Source organism: Euleptes europaea, chromosome 1 (assembly GCF_029931775.1).
Source record: "Euleptes europaea isolate rEulEur1 chromosome 1, rEulEur1.hap1, whole genome shotgun sequence".
NCBI lineage: Eukaryota > Metazoa > Chordata > Lepidosauria > Squamata > Sphaerodactylidae > Euleptes > Euleptes europaea.
This window is the reverse complement of record NC_079312.1, coordinates 179,334,172-179,357,994: the sequence shown is the minus strand read 5'-3', so window position 1 is coordinate 179,357,994 and position 23,823 is coordinate 179,334,172. Positions and strand designations below refer to the sequence as shown.

Sequence of the window (23,823 nt, the reverse complement as noted above, 5' to 3'; positions counted from 1 at the left end):
ATCAAACCCGGTTCTCCAGATTAGAGTCTGCCACTCCAAACCACCACTCTTAACCACTACGCCACCAGCTCCATTACTGCTATTTGACTAAGAGATTCACCCCATGCTCAACTGTCAATTATTTGGTTTAACGGTATTATTTATACCGTTTATTATGGGGGAGGGTGCCAAATGTCTTGGGCTGCCCCCAAGTTGTGGATGTCATCGCCATGTGTTTGACTGTTTAATTTTCATTTGTGTCTGAGCTCTACTCCTTCAGACTGCAGTCGGGGGCTCCCATATGCTCCTCCTTATTTAGGAAAAAAAATCCCTGCTTATCAGGGTTGCCAAAAACCTGGTGGGAAAAAAATTTCTCCCCCTTTCACCGAGACTTCAGGTGTGGAAACAGGCAGCTGAAGGTTTTCAGGGAGGTAAATAACATCACCTGGTAAATAACATCCTGTTAAGCTTCTGTTAAAGGGGCAGGGCATTGGGTGCTCCAGTCTGTCAGCAATGCTAGCGCTTATAGAGCTGGGGAGATTTCTCTGGAAGCCAGCTCTTGGACATATTGCTTCTGTGTGGAGGGAACCAGTTTGTTTTGTCTGGAGGAGAATTGGATGATGTGAGCCCTCACTTTGCAAATGAAGCAGTACAGTCCAGACACAAGTTTCCACCTCACTGACAGGCCTGAAGAACTGTGTGGCCTGATCAAGACTTCCCAGAAAGGAATGCACGGGGGTTTAAAAGCAAGCTTGCGCGTTGTCCGCACCTGACGTGCTTGCTGCCGAGAACACCAGAATATGCACAGCCGCTGCTTTTCTTTTGCCAAAACTCTAGGACGTTGCCGAAAGCGCTTTTGATTTTCTACAACCTTGTTGTAAAAACAGCGTTGATTAGAACACATGCTCGCTTAAAAAATTAGTCCTCTTTTGATCTTACTTTAACAGCATTCACACACGCGCATGATATAGCTCTACTTCTAGGCTTGGTTCAGACATAAAGCAAAACCATGGTTAACCGTGGTTAGTTTGTGGAAACCATGGCAAACCATGGTTACTTTGTGAAAACAAGATGTGGCTTGCAGACGGTCATCGAAATCTTGGCTTGCCTCAACCAATCTGCCTTCATTACTTTTGCTCTGGAACAGCATCTTTGTTCAAGGACAGCGCTCGGGAACAAATTAGAAAGTCCGCATTTGTTAAGTCATACTAAACCATAGTCAAGAAACCAGCTTCAAACCATGGTTTTGCGTGATGTCTAGACCAAGTCTTGATGTTGCCTGTGAAAATGCCCTTGGTGGGAAAGAGTAGGCCTACACCGCTTCTGGCACCCATCTGCACGTTCTGGAGGATCACCGCTGGTATAACCTAGACAAAGAAGAGCAGGGGAAAAGGGGAGCCATCGAAAGCAGTTCAGAGAGCCAACAGGGTGGTCGGCATGCAGTAATATGAACCAAGCTCACCTGAGCCCTTAAATCAATAAGCCACACTTTTTCTTTCCCAGATGGGAAAAAAACGACACCGATTAACCAGCAATTAAGTTCCTTGGGTCATGCAAAACCCAAACCGCCCCCTTTGGGAGCCGAGTTGATTCCAACGCAGGAATTAGGAATGTGGGGAGCATGGATGGAAATGTCTTGGATCAGGGCAAGGGAGCTGATGGATGCGTCATGGGCAGGCAGCAGGGCAGAGGTGCCATGAGACGTTACCTGATTTTGATAGGCCTCATACAGCTCTTGAGCCGGCGCAGTGCCCCTTCTCTGCCCAGCCTCTTGGGTTGACCCAGGGGTGGCGCGGCCCCCTTGAGCACCACGCTGTAATTCCGGCCCTGGTTGTTGGCCCAGTAGACGCCCTCGTCCGTCTGGTAGCGCACCACGAAATCCAGCCGGGCTCCCCCTTCCTCCTCCTCCTCGTCGTCCTCCTCCTCCTCCTCGCCAAAGTCCAGGCGGAAGGCGAAGCGGTCGGTCAGCCCCCCGTCCGGCGAGCCCCCGGGGACGTAGAGGGCCGGGTAGTCCCGGTGGCTCTTCCACCGGTCCCGGCTGGCCCGCACGTGGACCGCCTTGCGGTAGGAGACGTTGAGCACCCGCACGGTGCCCCGCAGTGCCCGCGGGCCCCCGGGCTCGGGGGGCAGCACCTCCTCCAGCTCCACCTTGGCCCGCCGCAGCCGCTCCAGCCTCTCGGCCTCCCCTTGCCCCGCCGGGGCCAACACGAAGGAGGGCAGCAGGTACGGGACCGGCCCGGGGGGCGTCGGGGCGGCCAGGGCCACCTCGGGGGGCGACTCGGGCGAGGGGGGCGGCCAGGGCTGGTAGCGCCGCCAGCGGGCCAGGGGCAGGCCCAGGGCGTCGGCGAAGAGCACGTGCCGCCCCGGGGCATGCTGGGAAGGCCCCGCCGCCGCCGCCTCAGGGGAGCACGACTCTGGTTGCCCCGGGGCATTCTGGGAGGGCGGCCCTTGGCCACCCCGCGGGGCATGCCGGGAGCGCGGCCTGGTGAGCGGCGGCGGGGCCTCGGCGCTCTCCTCGTCCCAGGAGCCGCCGGGGTCGGGCGGGGGCTGGGGCCGGGGCACCGGGGAGGAGCGGGGGACCAAGGCCCGCGACGGGGGCGGCTCCTCTTCCTCCTCCTCCTCCTCCTCCGGGGCGGGGGGCGAGGACGGGGCCGGCGGCGGCGGGGAGGAGGAGGAGGCCATGGCGGCTGAGAGGGAGGGAGGGCTGGCTGGCGGGCGGCGGCGCTTGCCTTCCTCCTCGGGCCCGGCCTCCTCCTCCTCCTCCTCCTGCTGGTGCTTTGGTGGGGGGGGGGGCGGAGGAGAGCACCGCCGCCGCTTAGCCGGGTGGATGTGGGGGGTGGAGCGAGCCGTGGGGAGGGGGGTGGAGCGAGCCGGGCGGGTGGAAGGGGAGAGCTTCCCAGGCTGCAGGGGGGGGGGGGGGAGAGAGAGAGAGGAGGGCCCAGGCCTTGCTCTGGTCCCTTTTCCCCTGGGACACACACACAGAGACACACACACACGCACAGCTCGCTGGATCCCTGCATCCAGTGCCTGTAACAATCAACTGATGCAGGCCCTTTGCGTGCATGGGCTGGGGGCGACAAGGGCAACGTGGGGAGGCTCTTTGCAGGTCCCTTTCCCCCTCGGCGGGGAGGAAAGATACACACAGATACATACACGCACACACACACACACACCTCGCTGGATCCCTGCATCCAGTGCCTGTGACAATTAACTGATGCAGGCCCTTTGCAAGCATGGGCTGGGGGCGACAAGGGCAACGTGGGGAGGCCCTTTGCAGGTCCCTTTCCCCCTCGGCGGGGAGGAAAGATACACACAGATACATACACGCACACAACACACACACCTCGCTGGATCCCTGCATCCAGTGCCTGTAACAATCAACTGATGCAGGCCCTTTGCGTGCATGGGCTGGGGGCGACAAGGGCAACGTGGGGAGGCTCTTTGCAGGTCCCTTTCCCCCTCGGTGGGGAGGAAAGATACACACAGATACACACACACCTCGCTGGATCCCTGCATCCAGTTCCTATGACAGTCAACTGATGCAGGCCCTTTGCAAGCATGGGCTGGGGGCGACAAGGACAACGGAGGACAACGTGGGGAGGCTCTTTGCAAGCCCTGGTGTTTCTCTGGTCCTTTTTTCTCCTGGGGGGGGGGGGAGGAAAGACACAGAAACTTGCATGCACACAACACACACACCTCGCTGGATCCCTGCATCCAGTGCCTGTGACAATCCACTGATGCAGGCCCTTTGCGTGCATGGGCTGGGGGCGACAAGGACAACGTCAGGCCACTCTTTGCAAGTCCTGGTGTTTCTCTGGTCCTTTTTTCTCCTGGAGGGGGGAGGAAAGACACAGAAACTTACACGCACACAACACACACACCTCGCTGGATCCCTTCATTCAGTGCCTATGACAATCAACAGATGCAGGCCCTTTGAGTGCATGGGCTGGGGGCGACAAGGGCAACGTCGGGAGGCTCTTTGCAGGTCCCTTTCCCCCTCGGCGGGGAGGAAAGATACACACAGATACATACACGCACACAACACACACACCTCGCTGGATCCCTGCATTTAGTGCCTGTGACAATCCACTGATGCAGGCCCTTTGCGTGCATGGGCTGGGGGCGACAAGGGCAACGTGGGGAGGCTCTTTGCAGGTCCCTTTCCCCCTCGGCAAGGAGGAAAGATACACACAGATACATACACGCACACAACACACACAGCTCGCTGGATCCCTGCATCCAGTGCCTGTGACAATCCACTGATGCAGGCCCTTTGCGTGCATGGGCTGGGGGCGACAAGGGCAACGTGGGGAGGCCCTTTGCAGGTCCCTTTCCCCCTCGGCGGGGAGGAAAGATACACACAGATACATACACGCACACAACACACACACCTCGCTGGATCCCTGCATCCAGTTCCTATGACAGTCAACTGATGCAGGCCCTTTGCAAGCATGGGCTGGGGGCGACAAGGACAACGTCAGGCCACTCTTTGCAAGCCCTGGTGTTTCTCTGGTCCTTTTTTCTCCTGGAGGGGGGAGGAAAGACACAGAAACATACACGCACACAACACACACACCTCGCTGGATCCCTGCATCCAGTTCCTATGACAGTCAACTGATGCAGGCCCTTTGCAAGCATGGGCTGGGGGCGACAAGGGCAACGTCAGGGCCACTCTTTGCAAGCCCTGGTGTTTCTCTGGTCCTTTTTTCTCCTGGAGGGGGGAGGAAAGACACAGAAACTTGCACGCACACAACACACACACCTCGCTGGATCCCTGCATCCAGTTCCTATGACAGTCAACTGATGCAGGCCCTTTGCAAGCATGGGCTGGGGGCGACAAGGGCAACGTGGGGAGGCTCTTTGCAAGCCCTGGTGTTTCTCTGGTCCTTTTTTCTCCTGGAGGGGGGGGGAGGAAAGACACAGAAACTTGCACGCACACAACACACACACCTCGCTGGATCCCTGCATCCAGTGCCTGGGACAATCCACTAAAGCAGGCCCTTTGCGTGCATGGGCTGGGGGCGACAAGGGCAACCAGTGCCAATGACAATAAACTAATGCAGTCCCTTTGCATGCATGCATGGACTGGGGGTGACAAGGACAACATCAGGTGACCCTTTGCAAGCTCCAGTGTTTCTCTGGTCTCTTTTCTCCTGGGGTGTGGAGGCACACACAGATACACACACACACAAAACACCTTGCTGGATTCCTTCATCCAGTGCCTATAATAATCAACTAATGCAGTTACTTTGCGTGCATGGACTGGGGGCGACAAGCACAACATCAAGAGACTCTGCAAGCCCCTGTGTTTGTCTGGTCCTTTTTCTCCTTGTGGGGAACTGGAGCGAGTTTTTGCAAGCCCAGACATTTCTCCAGTCCTTTTCCCCTTGGGGGGAACACAAACACATGCACAAAACTCGGGCAACAACCACACGCCTGGGTCTTTCTTCAGTCCTTTTTCTCTTTGGGGAAACACACACACATGAACAACCATCACAGAGCGACAACCAGCATAGAGCATCCCACAACTCTTTACAAGCCTGGACACATAAATGGGGCAACAGCATCAGGTGACTCTTTCCAAGCCTGGGTCTTTCTCTGGTCCTTTTCCCCTTGAGGGAAATGCACACACACACACACACACACACACACAAAACTGGTGCAACAACCACAACAGAGCATCAGGCGACTCTTTGCAACGACAGACTCCCGACGTCACCCCCTCCCCACCTAACACACACATCTTTATTCCTCTTCTTCATTTCATCCTCATAACAACCCTGTGAGGTGGGTTAGGCTGAGAGTGCATGACCAGCACATGGTCACCCAACATGCTTCCGTAACAGAGCAAGGAAGTGAATCTGGATATCCCAGTCCCTAACCCAACCACTAGAGCCCCGTGGCACAGAGTGTTAAGCTGCAGTACTACAGTCAAAAGCTCTGCTCACGACCTGAGTTCGATCCCGACAGAAGTCGCTTTCAGGTTGCCAGCTCAAGGTTGACTCAGCCTTCCATCCCTCCGAGGTCGGTGAAATGAGTACCTAGCTTGCTGGGGGTAAAGGGAAGATGACTGGGGAAGGCACTGGCAAACCCCCCCTCAAACAAAGTCTGCCTTGGAAACGTCGGGATGTGATGTCACCCCATGGGTCAGGAATGACCCGGTGCTTGCACAGGGGACCTTTACCTTTAACCCAACCGCTACATCACATGGATCCGTGCACCAAACACGTTCAGCCCTCCTTGTCTCCTTCTCTCTCCCCCCCTCTAAATTTGGATTGCAAGCTCATCAGGACAGAGATCTCGTCTTTCGTGCTAATGCTACTGTGTGAACTGCCATGCATACCCACAACAGGGTTGCCAACCTCCAGGAGGGGCCTGGAGGTGTCCCAGAATTTCAGCCAATCTCCAGATGCCAAATAATTTTTCCACTGGAGAAAATAGCTGCTGGTGGGGGGGGTGGCCTCTACAGCATTATACTCTCTTGAGGTTCTCACCCTCCACCCCCAAATTGCCAGGAATTTCGCAGTCCCGCACAGCTGGGAACCAGAGAAGAAGAGTTGGTTTTTATATGCCGACTTTATCACTTAAGGAAGAATCATATCGGCTTACAATCTCCTTCCGTTCCTCTCCCCACAACAGACACCCTGTGGTAGGTGAGACTGAGTGTGTGACTAGCCCAAGGTCACCTTCATGTGTGTGTGTTAAGTGCCATCAAGTCGCTTCTGACTCATGGCGACCCTATGAATGAAAGTCCTCCAAAATGTCCTGTCTTTGACAGCCTTGCTCAGTTCTTGCAAATTGAGGGCTGTGGCTTCCTTTATTGAGTCAATCAATCTCTTGTTAGGTCTTCCTCTTTTCCTGCTGCCCTCAATTTTTCCTAGCACGACTGTCTTTTCCAGTGACTCTTGTCGTCTCATGATGTGACCAAAATATGATAGCCTCAGTTTGGTCATTTCAGCTTCTAGGGTCAGTTCAGGCTTGATTTTATCTATAACCCACTGATGGGTTTTTTTGGCAGTCCAGGGTATCCGTCACACTCTCCTCCAACACCACATTTCAAAGGCATCTATTTTCTTCTTATCAACTTTCTTCACTGTCCAGCTTTCACACCCATACATAGTAATAGGGAATATGATGGCGTGAATTAACCTGATCTTGGTGGCCAGTGACACATCCTGACACTCCAAAATCTTTCCTAGCTCCTTCATGGCTGCCCTTCCCAATCTCAACCTCCTTCTGGTTTCTTGGCTGCAGTCTCCCTTTTGGTTGATGGTGGAGCCAAGGAATAGAAAGTCTTGACCAATTTCAATTTCCTCATTGTCAACCTTAAAAGTTGTGTAATTCCCCTGTAGTCATTACTTTTGTTTTCTAGATGTTCAGCTGTAGTCCTGCTTTGGCACTTTCTCTTTTAACTTTCAGCAGTAGTCTTTTCAAATCTTCACTATTTTCTGCCAATAATGTAGTGTCATCAGCATATCTCAAATTATTAAAGTTCCTCCCTCCAATTTTCACTCCACCTTCATCTAAATCTAACAAATACAGTTCACCAGATTAGAGTCCTCCGCTCATGTGGAGGAGTGGGGAATCAAACCCGGTTCTCTACATCAGAGTCCACCACTCCAAACCACCGTTCTTAACCACTACACCACCCTGGCTGCAACCAGATACCATGTTGCCAACCAGGCACATGAATGATGATGATTATAATCCAAATGATGCAGATCTGGGATATGTGGCGAGGGTTTCTAGCTGAGATTGTGCAGCTTCCATGCCTACCTGAATCCCAGAAAGCCTTCATTTTAGAAAGGGGGAAAGAAGGTCTTAGTGACCCGGTGTGGAGTATTGGTTAGAGTGTTGGACTAGAATCTGGGAGACCCAGGTTCGAATCCCCACAGAAGCTTGCTGGGCGATTTGTTGGCCATTGGAGATTTGTTTGTGCCAGTTCACGCATTCTCAGTCTGACCTACCTCATAGGGTTGTTGTGAAGATAAGACAAAGGCATTGAAAATGACATAAGCTGTTTTGGGGAGAAAATGAAATAAATGAGCATCTGGTGGAGTCCCAACTAAAAAATGTTTTGAGATATTAAACTCCCAAACACACGTGGTCCTGCTATCACTTTTTAAAACTCTGATGTCATACACTGCTAGTTCTCACAAAGCATTTATATTGTTACATAACAGGACAGCCAACGTTTTTGCAGCTTTTCAGAAACCGCGACGTAGTCCCAAAGTTATCGATTCAATTTCTAAATAAGGTTGACCAGTATTACCCAAAGGTACATGTGATATTTACATTCCAGGATTAAGCACAAATGCATTATGCAATAGCTATATGCACATATGGGGTACCATCCTAAACGGAGTTAGGCCGTTTTAACCCCATTGACTTCGATGGAATTTAGGATATAACCCTGCTTACAATGGTACAGATATGGATTAACTATCCACCATAGGTTTAAAGTACATTCAAAGTACATGATTAAATGTATTCATGGGTTGTTGTTTCCTTGTGTGTGTGTGTGTGTGTGTGTGTGTTTTTTTGTGGTGGTTTTTGCTGGTTTTACAAAGGGAAAAAATCAATTAATTTAAGAACATAAGAACATAATTTCATTTTTTTAAAATTATCAGGGGCCACATTACATTTTCAAAATATACTCTGGTGTACTATCTGCTGCGACAGAGAGCTTCAGCGATTCCCCGTACGTATCTAATTTTCTATCTTTTATGGCTTCTTTCATGTCAGAAGCTGTCTAATTAAGTGGGACACGCCTCTCGCATTACCAGGGTTGCCAGGTCCCTCTTCGCCACCGGCAGGAGGTGAACTGATCTCTACCAGCTGGAGATCAGTGGTTAGCAGATTCCCCAGCTAGTATCTGGAGGTTGGCAACCCTACACATTATGCACCAATTGTAACCTAGAACGTCTAAGCTGGGGTCCCCAATGTGGTGCCTGTGGGCATCATGGTGCCCGTCGCCACTTTTCCCAGCACCCACCAAGTATTTTTCGAAGGAGGGTGGTGCCAGGTGGGGTTTCTGATTGGCCATTGGAGATTTGTTTGGCCGTGCAGATTTTTAAAAGTTGTTGCCACCACAGCGCAAGGATCTGCACTGTGTTACTGACATTAAGCTGTGGCAATCATTTTGCGGCTTTTCATAAGAAGAAGAAGAGTTGGTTTTTATATGCTGACTTTATCACTTAAGGAAGAATCAAACCGGCTTACAATCACCTTCCCTTCCCCTCCCCAGAACAGACACCCTGTGAGGTAGGTGGGGCTGAGATAATCAAACCCAGTTCTCCAGATCAGAGTCCACCACTCCAAACCACCGCTCTTAACCACTACACCACGCTGGCTCATAGCATAGGAGCTATTCTGTAGCTACACCCACCATGCCGGGTCAGAATCCAAAAGGTGCCTGCAGCCTGAACAAGATTGGGGACCCCTACGCTCACAAATCTATAGGGTTGCCAATCTCCAGGTACTTAGCAAAAAATAGACACTTCTGTGTATAATATAGTTACAACCAAATAGACACAGATACAATATTGGAATGAACATTGGAATAATATTGGAATGAACATACAGAGATTGGATATATTTGTAATACTTACCTGTATTATGGGTTAAACTTGTTAGTTTAGGAGATATATTTTCACTGATTGGTGTACTAATGCTTATATGTAACCTATTGTATTGATACAGGATCTGATATATATATATACACACACACACACACACACACACACACACACACACACATATATATCTATATATATTGTTGTAACCTCCAGGTACTAGCTGGAGATCTCCTGCTATTACATCTCCAGCCGATAGAGATCAGTTCCCTTGGCAAAAATGACTGCTTTGGCAATTGGGGACTCTATGGCATTGAAATCCCTCCCCTCCCCAAACCCCACCTCCGCTCCAAAAACCTCCAGGGATTTCCCTACCCGGAGCTGGCAACCGTATGAATCTACGTACTGGCTCTACACACCAAATAACAGATTTAATTTGGCTCCGCCAGACATTCATTCATACACATGAGCTGCCCATTCATTCATGCACACTAAAAACCACAGTATAATACAACGAAATGGGATTGCAAGATGAATTTTGAAAACAAAACTAAATTTAATTACCCCAGACAGAAATAAAAATGTGACAAAATATAACAACAATGGGGGCGAGTCTACAGATAAACCTCTATAAAAAGATTGCAAGATTATTACCACCTGTTATTGTGGTTATTATTATTTACTTTATTTATAGTTCACTTCTCTCACTGAAACTCAAGGCAGATTACGGGTTCTCTGTAATTTTCTTGATTATATTTGAATTGTACTTAATTATGTCTCATCCTGTTCTGCCAGAATTTCATGGCCCTTTGACATTACAGTTTATTTTGTGCATAACCATTACAGATATGGATATATAAATACATACAGATATATCTCTTCTTAGAGATGAGTCACTGCACATATCTGATCAGGTGGGTTCTAGTCCGCCAAAGCTAATGCTAGAATAAAAACATATTAGTCTTTACAGTTCTCCTATTTGTTCTATGACTGTTATCAGGAAACCTTTAGGTAGTCATTGTTCCAAATTTGGATACTTATTGTAGGAGCTGGAAATTATTAGGCTTTCCATGGAGGGTTCTCCTTATGGTGAAGAAAGTTCCATGGGGGCCTTTTCCAGTGTTTGTGTGCTGAAATTATTTTAGTGCCTCTCCTCTGAGCATGCTAATATACCTCCACTAATTCATTTGCTAATCTACCTTTTCGTGGAGAAAAGAAAAGTGAGCTCCAAAATATCTTGATAGGATGGCAAATTCCAGAAAGATAGGCTACTTTGTTTCAGCTGCAGCTGCAAAAAGAAGAGTCTTGTGGCAAACAAATGTATATTGTAGCCTTAGCACATGTGAAGCTCCCTTATACTGACCCAGACCATGAGTCAATCAAAGTCAGTGTTATCTACTGAGACCGGTAGCAGCTCTCCAGGCTCTCAGGCAGAGGTCTTTCACATCACCTATGACCTGGTCCTTTTTAACTGGAGATGCCGGGGATTGAACCTGGGACTTTCTACATGCCGAGGAGATGCTCTACCACTGAGGCACAGCCCCTTTCTGATTTCATGACGACTTTGAAAAGCGATACCAGTATAAACATTTCTGGATTTTATTTTGGACCGACATGGCTACCTGAAACCTCTATTTCATTTCAAATTACCTGAATTTGGCCCATAAAGAGAAGGATGTTTCAAGTGCAAGGGGAAAAAAACCCTCTGGAAAGTTTGTGGTGCCTAGGTAATGTTACCTAGGTTGCCTCCCATTGACTCCATCAAATAAAATTAATCTCCAATATTCTTAATCTAAAGATTACCACATTTCTCCTGTGTTTTCCGCCTTTTTAGGGACCAGGGTGTTGCATCTGGTATTTGAGAGGCACTTAGTTAAGCACTGGTTTTTATATTCATTATGAAGGCTATCCTTGTTCTCAACATCTTCCCCTCAAGAAAAGGGTGCCAGATACTACTCTGCCCAGGGTCCCTCGCTGCATCCTAAATCTCCAAACAGGAGCAGACAAAAGGCCTTAAAATCATGATCTGAAGGCCTTAAAAGCATGATCTAAAATCATGATCTCCCTGTGTGTGTGTCTGTGTGTTTTAATCGCCCAGCCTGCCAAAGAACTCTGGAGAACTTGAACGCTTGCATACCGTGTTGTTCCATTTTGTTTGGTCTAAATAAAAGGTATGACATGGATTTTGTTTTCTGGATTTTTCTTCAACGGCATGGTTACCTAGCACCATAATATATGTGTAGACTTCTGATTCCAGAGAGGTAGCTGTGTTAGTGTGTTACAGCAAACATAAGCCGGCGTCTACGTATGTACATGCTGTCAAGCCTCAACCGACTTACGGCGACCCCATCAAGGGACTTTCAAAAGCCAGTGTCTAATGGCACCTTAAAGACTAACCAGTTTTTATTCCTGCATAAGTGTTCGGGGATGAGAACCCCCTTTGTCCGATTCGTCAGATTCGTCTTCCTGGTGTCAGAATACCCTTGGCTGTTTTTGAAATAATGATGGCGATTTACCCTTCATAGAATAGATCTCCTCTGAATAGATCTCTCTCTCTCTCTCTCTTCAAGGTCCACATGGACATGGATAGATCTCCTCTGAATAGATCTCTCTCTCTCTCTCTCTCTTCAAGGTCCACATGGACACGGATTCCTCTGAGGGTCAGAAGACAAGTCCCGCTACTAAAGATGACTAGGGTCTTCCTGCACGATTGCCACACCAGCTTGTATTCTGCAGTGCTCAGAGGACGATTTCACTTTCTCAGGCGGGACTTTTGGTAAGAGAAAGAGAAAAACAACAACAAGAGCTAGTGAAAGTATGTCAGGGGTAAAGGTTCGCTTACCTCAAGTATTTATTACCCGTTTGAGTGTCTTCAGTAACAAGACAGTATACGAGAAATAGCCCCAACGAGAGAGAACGGAAAGCTGAAGGATCACAGATGTACCCCCTCTCCCAAAAAACCTTCCCCACCTTTCTCTTAGGGGAACAGTGCCCTACGTCTAGGGCGGGGCCCAGAGGATGACGTAAACGGCCACACTGATAAAACGAGGTGGGCTCAGGTGTGGTCGCTCAGAGTGCTTCTGCGGTCTACGATACCTGCCGAGTGATCGGACCAGCCGTGGGAGACGGGGTCAGCAGGATGAGGCCACCAAAACACCCTGAGGTGAGGGGGCTGGGGTGTCTCATGCTCCACTATTAATTGGGGGCTGAGGAAAATGGGGATGGGCGCAGGAGGAAGAGGTTAATCGCTCTGTTTTTAGCTGGTCCAGGATAACTCTACAATTATGGTTCTGCCTTGGATTGGGCCTTAGAAACAGGCCCTTCTGGACATCACATATGCTTTCTGGTGTCACCTGGCCTTGTGAATGCCAAAGGATTAAACATTAATGTTTAATGGGGGAGGGGCTGTGGCTCAGTGGTAGAGCATCTGCTTGGCACGCAGAAGGTCCCAGGTTCAATCCTCGGCATCTCCAGTTAAAGGGACTAGGCAGGTCGGTGATACGAAAGACCTCTACCAGAGACCCCGGAGAGCCGCTGCTGGTTTGAGTAGCCAATACTGATTTTGATGGACCAAGGGTCTGACTCAGTAGAAGGCAGCTTCATGTGTGTTCATGTTTGAGAGCAATCAGTTTGTGCTCACACAGAGCGAGATAAGGGACGTTCAGGGATAAGCTATGTGGAACCAACAAACCCTTAGCTTCTGGATGTGGCAGATTGTAGGCTCCCTTATCTATATGTTCATGCATGCTCACACATGCGGTTTTCATGCACAGCAGACATTTTAACATGCGCCATCATGTTCATTTTACATATCTTTCCAAAAAAGTTGCACGGCTCCATGCAGGTAGCTGTTTGTGTCCCAATCTATTAATCTCATTTATTTACCAGATGCATATTTCCATCTGGCTAGACAAAGGTCTGCATGGATTGTTTACTGGTTGAGGTTTATAGCCCACTTCCGTAGGTTCGAGGTGGGTAACAAAAATCAGCCAGCAATTGAATAATGAAGAGTATTTATTTTTTTTAAAAAATATTTCAATACCACTTATCTGCTGTATAGTCAAAGCGGTTTCATATAGACAGATTATATTAGAGCCAGCGTGGTGTAGTGGTTAAGAGCGGTGGTTTGGAGCGGTGGAGTCTGATGTGGAGAACCGGGTTTGATTCCCCACCCCTCCACATGAGTGGCGGAGGCTAATCTGGTGAACCGGGTTGGTTTCCCCACTCCTCCACATGAAGCCAGCTGGGTGACCTTGGGCTAGTCACACTCCCCAACCTCACCTACCTCACAGGGTGTCTGTTGTGGGGAGGGGAAGGGAAGGTGATTGTAAGCCAGTTTGATTCTTCCTTAAGTGGTAGAGAAAGTCAGCATATGAAAACCAACTTCTTCTTCTTATCGTTAACAACAATAGATCATCAGGAAATCAACATAGCAAGTTAGTTTCCAAAAGCGTTTTAAACTATTCCACTTTATGAACCGCCCCCCACCACACCATAATCACCAGAGATGGTTCTCCCCACATTTCTCTAGGTGGCCCATTCCAAAGGACTGGGGTTGCCACTAGGGAAAAGCCCCCATTAGGATAAATGTAACTGTCTCTTGAGGGCTCATACCAGGAGAACCTCAACAGAAAGGTCACACATGCCATTTGTGCCCGGGAGGTTTTGCCTTGGATTTGCCGCTCTCTAGATGCACATTTCCCCCATCCAAATTCTCAAAACTAAAAAATAAGCCCCCATGTAGAGTTTTGAGAAGTCAGATGGGGGGAAATGTGCCACCTAGAGAGAGGCAAATCCAAGGCGAAACCTCCCGTGCACAAATGGCCGCACAACACTGGCTCTGGAAAGTCTCTAGGAATACCTCTAGAAATGTTGCCTTTCCATCTGGAGATATCACTCTCTTTATTAGTGGAGAGTGCCAGTGTGAGGTAGTGGTTAGAATGGCAGGCTAGGATCTGGGAGACCCAGGTTCGAATCTCCACTCTGCCGGTCGAATCTCCACCTTGGGCCAGTCACACACTCTCAGCCTACCCTACCTCAGGGGGATAGATCACAATGGGTAGCCGTGTTAGTCTTTCACTAGCAGTAGAAAAGAGTAGGAGTCCAGTGGCACCTTAAAGACTAACAAAAGTTCCGTCAGGGTATGAATTTTCGTGACCAACAGCTGTGGCTCACGAAAATTCATACCCTGCCGGAACTTTGGTTAGTCTTTAAGGTGCTACTGGACTCCTACTCTTCTCAACCTCATGGGGTTGTTGTTGCGAGGAGAAAATGGAGGAGAGGAGAATCATGTCGTCTGCTTTGGGTCCACATGGGGAGAAAGGAAGGGTATAAATGAAGTGAATAAAAATATTTGTTTCCAGCATTTATACCCTGCCTGTCTACCATCACGGAACTTCAAGGCAGGTTATGTGAGCTAAAACTGAGTGTTCTAGGAGAGAGATCTTGGCAAACCAAGTGCTGACGACTACTAACGGAATGGAGTATTGATTCCAGAGATAAGGAGGTTTACCGGATCGACCTCCCTTCAAAAACGGGCCGAGGTTCCATGTCTCGTAGAAGCCATGATCGATTTGGGACCACCTACACATTACACGCAACTTCATGCGATAAATCCCCTAGAGGTTTTTGTTTTTCTAAAGTCAAAAAAGCAGCGTATGCAGGCTGCTATTTTGAGCAGACCAACGGGGAGGAAAGAGAGAGGGTGTTTAGCGCTAACCCTGTCTGCAGTTTTTTTTCTGCTCAAAATTACCTCCCCCATACCACTTTCCCCTCTTTCAGATGCATAATTAACTTTGCAAACGCATATCTGGAACCCCCATGGTGAGGGCATGGAGGGTGAGCAGGAAAAGAGCTGTCAAGGATCTGCACCGCCCCATTACTCTGTTGTTCAAAAGCGCCGTCTTTGTATGTCATTAAAATGAAAAAGACGACGATTGGGAGTTTCCTTCCACACGTTTCGGTGGAACACACAAGTGGCCCCTAAACTCCAGGAACTGGATGTAAGCTCTAGCCCTGCGGCCCCATTAAACAGACTTCAGCAGACAACCAATCCACAAAAGCAGTTTTATTGGGTAGAATCGACAGGTTTCAGAAGCCATATTCAAAAGGACACTAGTAAGGGTCAAAGGCAAGGTACACAGCATATATGGAAGAGCAAAAGGAGATAACCGGTTACCCAGGCAACCCCCCCCCCTCCAGGAGGCAGGAAGGAGTACTTGGCGATTTCCACAGTATGGGAATCTATGAAGACTAAACACGGGGCATAGACTGGCCTTGGACAGAATAGCACAACAGCACCTGGAAGCAGCACAATCGCACTACCGCATACCATCCTCATGGCCTGCTCCTGACATTCTGCCCCCCTAAAGACTCCCCTAAAGATCTAAACGCTCCCCAGAATTTGCACCTTTTGCAAATTTCAGGGGGAGGGGCTGTGGCTCAGTGGTAGAGAATCTGCTTGGCATGCAGAAGGTCCCAGGTTCAATCCCCAGCATCTCCAGCTAAAGGGATTAGGCAGGTTGGTGATGTGAAAGAGTCAGACCCCTGCCTGAGACCCTGGAGAGCAGCTGCCGGTCTGAGTAGACAATACTGACATTGATGGACCAGTAGAAGGCAGCTTCATGTGTTCATGGACTTTTGAACTGTAGATTAACACTTAGCATGGACTACAGAAACTAGAATCCTCCATTTTATATTCTTCCTAAGTGTGTTTTGTTCTGAACTTTTATGGTTATCTGGGTCTGCTTTACGGTTGCCAGGTGTCCCTGGCTGCCGGTAGGGGATGAGGGGATAGGGTTGCCTGATCCAGGTTGGGAAACTCCTGGAGATTCAGGGGAGGACCCAGGGGAGGACAGGGACCTTGGTGGGGTACAATGCCAGACAGTCCACCCTCCAAAGCATCCATTTTCTCCAGGGAAACTGATCTCTGTTTTCTGTAGATGAGCTGTAATTCTAGGGGATCCCCAGGTCCCACCTGGAGGTTGGCATTCCTAGTGATGATTCCGCCTGGGACAATTCCCCTTTGTGGAATCACTGCCGTTGCAAACGCAGAGGCATTTGTAGTGGCAACGCCGCATTCACATGGGGCGATGCCCAGTTCCTTCATCCCCACTCCCTCACGTCCACCATTCTGGAGAGCTTTTTCAGGGCTTAAAAAACCCGGTAGTTTGCACATTACAGTCGTTTTATGACAGCATAACAACCTACCTACCATCAATTTTTAAAAAGCTGGTAAAAAAAACCCACATTTTGGAGGACATTGATTCATAGGGTCGCCATGAGTCGGAAGCACCTTGACGGCACTTAACACACACACACACACACACACAAAACCCCACCAGTGACGGGAGGTGAGCGCAAATGGGGCGATAGGGAAAGAAAATGGTGCCGGATGTGGGCGGGAAAGCTTGGAAATCCACACTTCTCAAGTCCTCTCTGTGGGCAAACCTGCGTTGACTCTGACGTTTCTGGAAACATCTATGCAAAGCATGTTCCGGAAGCTTCAGCCAAGCCAGCGGACACCACAGAAGGTGATGGAAGAAACATATAGAGAAGATTATGTCGTGCGGATGCTCCGGAAAAGCAATTTGAGATCGAAGGCAGAGCAAGCCTTCTGTGTGGAAGCTGCCCATGTTTAGTTGTTGACTTCACAACATTTTTGTCTATTTACAGTACTAGCGTATGCCCTTTGTATGACAAGTTTTGATGGGTTCGCACTTTCTTTGGTCTTCCTGGTCGATCGGGTGATGCACAACAGAGTATCAGACTGCACTTAAATTCACCTTTGTCTATGGCAGCTATATATTTGGGGGCCATGTACTACACGTCTTGCTTGTCAAAGTCCTCTCTCTCCTCCCGCCCCAAGACACTTAGGGATGGAAAATGCCGCCTTAATAATTGTAACTGAGACCTGCTCCCACTTTTTGCAGTGGGGCCCATTTCTGAACCCGCTATGGTGGTGGAAAGTACCATCAAGTTCCAGCCAACTTACAGCTAGTCCATAGGGTTTTCAAGGCAAGAGACATTCAGAGGTGGCTTGCCATTACCTGCCTCCTGGTAGCCACCCTGGATTTCCTTGCTGGTCTCCCATCCAAGTCCTAACCAGGCCCAACCCTGCTTAGCTTCTGCAATCTGATGACATCGGTATACCCTGGACCACTCAGGTCAAGGCAAGAGACAAACATAGGCGCTTTGCCATTGCCTACCTTTGTATAGTAACTATTCCTGGCCCTGCCAGTGATGCTGGATGGTGGTCTCCCATCCAAGGACTAACCAGGACGAACCCTGCTTAGCTTCTGAGATCTGACAAGATTGGGCTAGCCTGGGCCATCTGGGTGAGGGCAAAGTGGCTGTACTTTTTGGTATACTGGCATTTTGGAACCCACACCCCTCTTCCTCCTCCTTCCTGTTGTTTGCAGCTTTTCTATAAACATATTTCCCTAATGGATGAATGCTTCATGCGTCTGATGAAGGGTGCTCTGACTTAACAAAAGTCTATTCTGGAACGTGCCACCGGATTCCTGCTTTATTATCCTTTTCTGGACTCCCTTCTAAACTTTTCAGTGACGTGCTTGAGAAGTAGCTTCACACCACTTGCCAGTTGCTCAGAATAAAATGTAAGGATCGCGCCTCCGTTAACCCTGAACAGATTTATATTTTGCTCTTCGTGCTTACTATTTATCAATATACACAGCATTATTGAACAACAGGCTGTATTTGATGACTGTTTGGCACATTCTCCAGGGGGAAACTCCAGTTTGCCACAAAGCTTTCAGGAGACTCTTCTTACCTCTCCCTCTCTTCCTTCTCTGCTTGGCTAACAACTGACTTTTGGGGAGGGTTGATAATTCCAGCTTAGCAAATTCCTGGAGATTTGGGGGATGGAGCCAGGAGAGGGCAGGGTTTGGAGTGGGGAGAGACCTCAGCAGGGTATAATGCCATAGAGTCCGCCCTCCAAAGCAGCCATTTTGTCTACGGGAACTGACCTCTGTCATCTGGAGATCTGTTGTAATTCCAGATCTCCACCCTCTACCTGGAGGCAACCTTACTTTTGGGTCCTGACCCATAAGGTTGCCAACCTCCAAGTACTAGCAAGAGATCTCCTGCTATTACAACTGATCTCCAGCTGATAGAGATGAGTTCCCCTGGAGAAAAATGGCCGCTTTGGCAATTGGACTCTATGGCCTTGAAGTCCCTCCCCAAACCCAGCCCTCCTCAGGCTCCACCCCAAAAACCTCCCGGCAGTGGCGAAGAGGGACCTGGCAACCCTACTGACCCATAGATTGAGAGCCACCATTTATGCCCATGCTAACATCATTTTCAAGAGGAATCTCCAACAGCTACCCAAAAGGAATAACAGAGGCAAAACAGGTAATGGTTTTTTCAGCGACCGGTAGCAAAATATGGAGCCTGTTCCTTATTTACATTGAGGCCAATCACGGCCATTTTATTTATATTTTGCATTTTATATATTCCCGTAGGGTTCTGCTTCTGCTCTGCAGGGCTTTGCGGACGAGATGAACAGAGAAAGGGCCGTATGTTGGAATAATGGGGCATCTGGAAGGGACCTTTATGTCAAACTTTGGTTACCCCGGTGCTCAGAACCAAACCACTTCCTGCTTCCTGAAATAAAAGTTATCATTACCGGTAAGAAATGGCAGCCATATTGTTTCTACTGTTGCTTTCATTTTAGGCGTTAGATTGGCTGGGTTGGGGGGACACAGCCTGCCCTCCTCCTCGGTTTTTTAACCAACTTGAAACCAACTTTTAACCAACTTGAAACCAGCGGCTGTAACTTTTCAGAACCCCAAGCTGAACTCTCGGTCATCTGGTCATGTCTTCAGCTAGGGTGGCCAGCTCCGGGCTGGGAAATACCTGGAGATTTGGAGGGTGGAGCCTGAGGAGGGTGGGGTTTGGGGAGGGGAGGAGCTTCAATGGGGTACAACTTCATAGAGTCCACCTTCCAAAGTGGCCATTTTCTCCAGGTGATCTCTGTCGCCTGGACATCAGTTGTAATCACGGGAGACCTCCAGCCACCACCTGGAGGTTAGCAACCCTAGCCAGGGGGAAAAATAGGGTTGCCAGGTCCTTCTTTGCCACCAGTGGGAGGTTTTTGGGGCAGAACCTGAGGAGGATGGGGTTTAGGGAGGGGAGGGACTTCAGTGCCATAGAGTCCAATTGCCAAAGCGGCCATTTTCTCCAGGTGAACTGATCTCTATCAGCTGGAGATCAGTCGTAATAGCAGGAGATCTCCAGCTACTTCCTGGAGGCTGGCAACCCTAGAGCAAAACCATAGAAGCAAGTCTAAGACACCAGAGAAGATTGTAAAATATCTCATTGAATTACTCATGTTGGGTAGTCTGAGTTTGTGACTCAGTAACGAAACGATACATTCATCTTGAGGTTTCTCCTTTCCCCCCACCCTAGTTTGGTGTTGCCCTTTCGTTTCATTGCCTGATTTACTGGGAACAGCCCATTTCCCGGTAGTTTGAGAGGGTTGCCATGTTGATCTGCGGTAGAAGAGATTCGAGCCCAGTAGCACATCAAAATGGTAAAGGTGCAGGCACCGGGTCATTCTTGACCCATGGGGTGATGTCACATCACGACGTTTACTAGGCAGACGATGTTTTACAGGCTAGTTTGCCACTGCCTTCCCGATAGGGTTGCCAACCTCCAGGTACTAGCTGGTGATCTCCTGCTATTACAGCTGATCTCCAGCCAATAGAGATCACTTCTCCTGGAGAAAATGGCCACTTGGGCAATTGGATGGTATGGCATTGAAGTCCCTCCCCTCCCCAAACCCTGCCCTCCTCAGGCTTTGCCCCAAAAACCTCCCGCCGGTAGCGAAGAGGGACCTGGCCACCCTACTTCCCCATTCGTCTACACTTTACCCCCAGCAAGCTGGGTACTCATTTTACCAACCATCGGAAAGATGGAAGGCTGAGTCAACCTTGAGCCGGCTACCTGAAACCAAGTTCCGTCGGGATAACCAATAGCACTTTAGAGACCAACAAAACTTTCAGAGTATGAGCTTTCGAGAGTCAAAACGTTCATCAGATACCTTCACCAAAGCTTCGTCAGACCTTTCTGACGTCGGGATAGCCAATAGCACTTTAGAGACCAACAACATTTTCAGAGTATGAGCTTTCGAGAGTCAAAACGTTCGTCAGATACCTTCACCAAAGCTTCGTCAGACCTTTCTGACGTCGGGATAACCAATAGCACTTTAGAGACCAACAACATTTTCAGAGTATGAGCTTTCGAGAGTCAAAACGTTCGTCAGATACCTTCACCAAAGCTTCGTCAGACCTTTCTGACGTCGGGATAACCAATAGCACTTTAGAGACCAACAACATTTTCAGAGTATGAGCTTTCGAGAGTCAAAACGTTCATCAGATACCTTCACCAAAGCTTCGTCAGACCTTTCACTCTGGAAAGTTTATACCCCAAAAATCTTGTTGGTCTCTAAGATGCGTAGGGTTTCCAACTTCCAGGTACTAGCTGGAGAGCTTCTGCCATTACAACTGATCTCCAGCCAATACAGATCAGTTTAGCTGGAGAAAATGGCCGCTTTGGCAATTGGACTCCATGGTATTTCCCAAACCAGACCTGGCAACCCTAGTAATACATTATAAGACAAGCATGTGTGTGTTTTCTAGTCCTTAGTTAATTAAAAGAACAAATACCCTCTGTTTCTAAATAAGAACTGACCAGGCTATATTGCAGAATTAATTAATATAGAAAAGAAATGTTGGAGTGTTCCTGCCCCAATTCTGGATAAGATAGGACTGTGGTCTTTATTTTAATTGGAGAAATTGCTGGAGCAAAAAAGATTTAAGTTAGTGGAGCCTGTTTACAACCCTTTCTTTCTTTTTTAAAATTTTTATATAAGAAGGGTACAGAAAGGGGGGAAAGGGAGGGGGGAAACAAAATATACGTCATCCTCCAAGCTTCCACAAAGATTAAATTTAAAAGGAAAGAGACGATATTACCAAATATTGTACCATTCGAAACATTCCTCCATCTCAAGATTCTCTGAAGTAAAGAAAATTATGTTTCGACCCCCTGAGCCTGTGCAGCAACTAAACATCTTAAACATATCTTCTGTTATCAACTAAACGTCTTAAACATGTCTTCTATTAAATGTCTTAAACATATGAACATTTTATATACTTTATATACCTCTATAAATCTCTTTTAAGTTTCATTCAGCCTTATTGAATAATCAACCGTTTACAACCACTTCGAGGACCAGAGTGACTAAAATTATTCCGATTGTGAGGCATTCCCTTTGCGGTAATATTTCCTCATAACTGCCTGTGGACTGTGCATACACTCTCTCACACACAACCCATATACCTACATTTCTGTGGTTTAACCCAAAAATCTCAGTTCTGTGGTATGATCTTTGTTTCTCAAAAGAGGAAAATCGTGGCGCAAAATTTTTTTGGCGCAAAAGGGCACGCTGAATTTTGGGTGCGTGTTTTAAATTTCATAATTTCCATTTAGTCAGAGAGAAGAGAAGAAAGATACCTGTGAGGGTAAGCAAATTAGATGGTGCAGTGACAAGAAAACGGGGCTTTGGCAGGTGGCTTCCTACCACTATATAAACACTGCCTTGTTTTTGAGGATTCCTCACTATTTATTCATCTGCTGACCTCCTCAGATCTCGAAAGCCCCAGGCGGTAAGTCGGCGTGGTTTCCAAAATATTTGGGCTGGAGAGGATTTGACAGAATTATTCTTTGGCTTAGGAATGGGGCAGGGGTATCGCTTTACTCTGCTCTGGTTAGACCTCACCTGGAGTACGGTGTTCAGTTTTGGGCACCGCAATTTAAGAAAGATGTAGACAAGCTGGAACAGGTCCAGAAGAGAGCAACAAAGATGGTGAGGGGTCTGGAGACCAAGTCCAGTGAGGAAAGGTTGCAGGAGCTGGGGCTGTTGAGCCTGAAGAGGAGAAGATTGAGAGGGGACATGATAACCATCTTCAAGGACTTGAAGGGCTGTCATAGAGAGGATGGTGCAGAGTTGTTTTCTGTAGCCCCAGAAGGTCGGACCAGAACCAACGCGTTGAAATTAAATCCTTCTAGACATTAGGAAATTTTTTCTAACAGTTAGAGTGGTTCCTCAATGGAACAGGCTTCCTCGGGAGGTAGTAAGCTCTCCTTCCCTGGAGGTTTTTAAAAAGAGACTAGATCTGTCCGCAATGCTGATTCTATGACCTTAGGCAGATGATGAGAGGGAGGGTACCTTGGCCATCTTCTGGGCATGGAGTAGGGAGGACATTGGGGGTGTGGGGGGAGGTAGTTTGGAATTTCATGCATTGTGCAGGGGTAGGACCCTGGTGGTCCTTTCCAACTCTATTTCTATGTAGAGCGAGGGAAAAAATGCTGATTTTGTTCAAAATATAGGCTGACCTGAGAATGACAATATTATAAAGCAATGAGAAAAGAGTCTGGTTGGTTGCGACTGACTCTCCAGCTTTAATGAGTACATGGCTGGATTCTGTCCATTGTTGCTCACATCAATCCCCTGACTGTGGGCAAAAGATGCCAGCTTCCAGGTGGGATCTGGGGATCCCTTGGAATTACAGCTCATCTCACGGGGAGGGGCCGTGGCTCAGTGGCAGAGCATCTGCTTGGCATGCAGAAGGTCCCAGGTTCAATCCCTGGCATCTCTAGTTAAAGGCAAGTAGGTGATGTGAAAGACCCCTACCTAAGACCCTGGAGAGCTGCTGCCGATCTGAGTAGACAATACTGACTTTGATGGACTGAGGGTCTGATTCAGTATAAGGCAGCTTCATGTGTTCATCTCCAGACTACAGAGATCAGTTTCCCTAGAGAAAATTGATGTTTTGGAGGGTGGATATTGTACCCCACTGAGGTCCCTGTCCTCTCCAGGTTCCATCCTCAAATCTCCAGGAGTTTCCCAACCTGGATTTGGCAACTCTACCCCCCTGCCACCCAGCAGTGGCCATGGGGGACCTGGCAACCCTACTGTGGGCCGTATTTAAGTTTGGCCCGTAGCTTGTCTATCACATAACTTGAGGTAATAAATTCCAGACGGGTAGCCAGCCGTGTTAGATAAACATGGCTACCATAGATACTAAAGTTTCATGGACTACAACCCTCTGTTGTTAAATGTAGCTAGAAGTGGGAGCTAGTACATGGAAGCTTATTCTAGAATAAAATCTGATTGGTCTTTAAAGTACGAGGAGAAATAAATTATTTTTGTCCATCTCTCTATCTACTTCCTCTGAGTAACTCTGAA

The 23,823-nt window shown here is 48.4% G+C and overlaps 1 protein-coding gene across 1 annotated transcript in view; it reads right to left on the bottom strand.

Annotated features, from left to right (window-relative positions):
- PPP1R3F (protein phosphatase 1 regulatory subunit 3F) overlaps positions 1-12,740 on the bottom strand; it is a 36,499-nt gene extending 23,759 nt beyond the window's left edge. Inside the window, exons 1-4 of the mRNA XM_056850414.1 lie at positions 12,651-12,740; positions 4,556-4,690; positions 3,478-3,621; positions 1,688-2,604 (exon numbers count right to left, since the gene is read on the bottom strand). Of these exons, the coding sequence (XP_056706392.1) occupies positions 1,688-2,604; positions 3,478-3,621; positions 4,556-4,690; positions 12,651-12,740 (1,286 nt within the window). The remainder of the gene's footprint in view (positions 1-1,687; positions 2,605-3,477; positions 3,622-4,555; positions 4,691-12,650) is intronic.
- Positions 12,741-23,823: the final 11,083 nt, after the last annotated feature.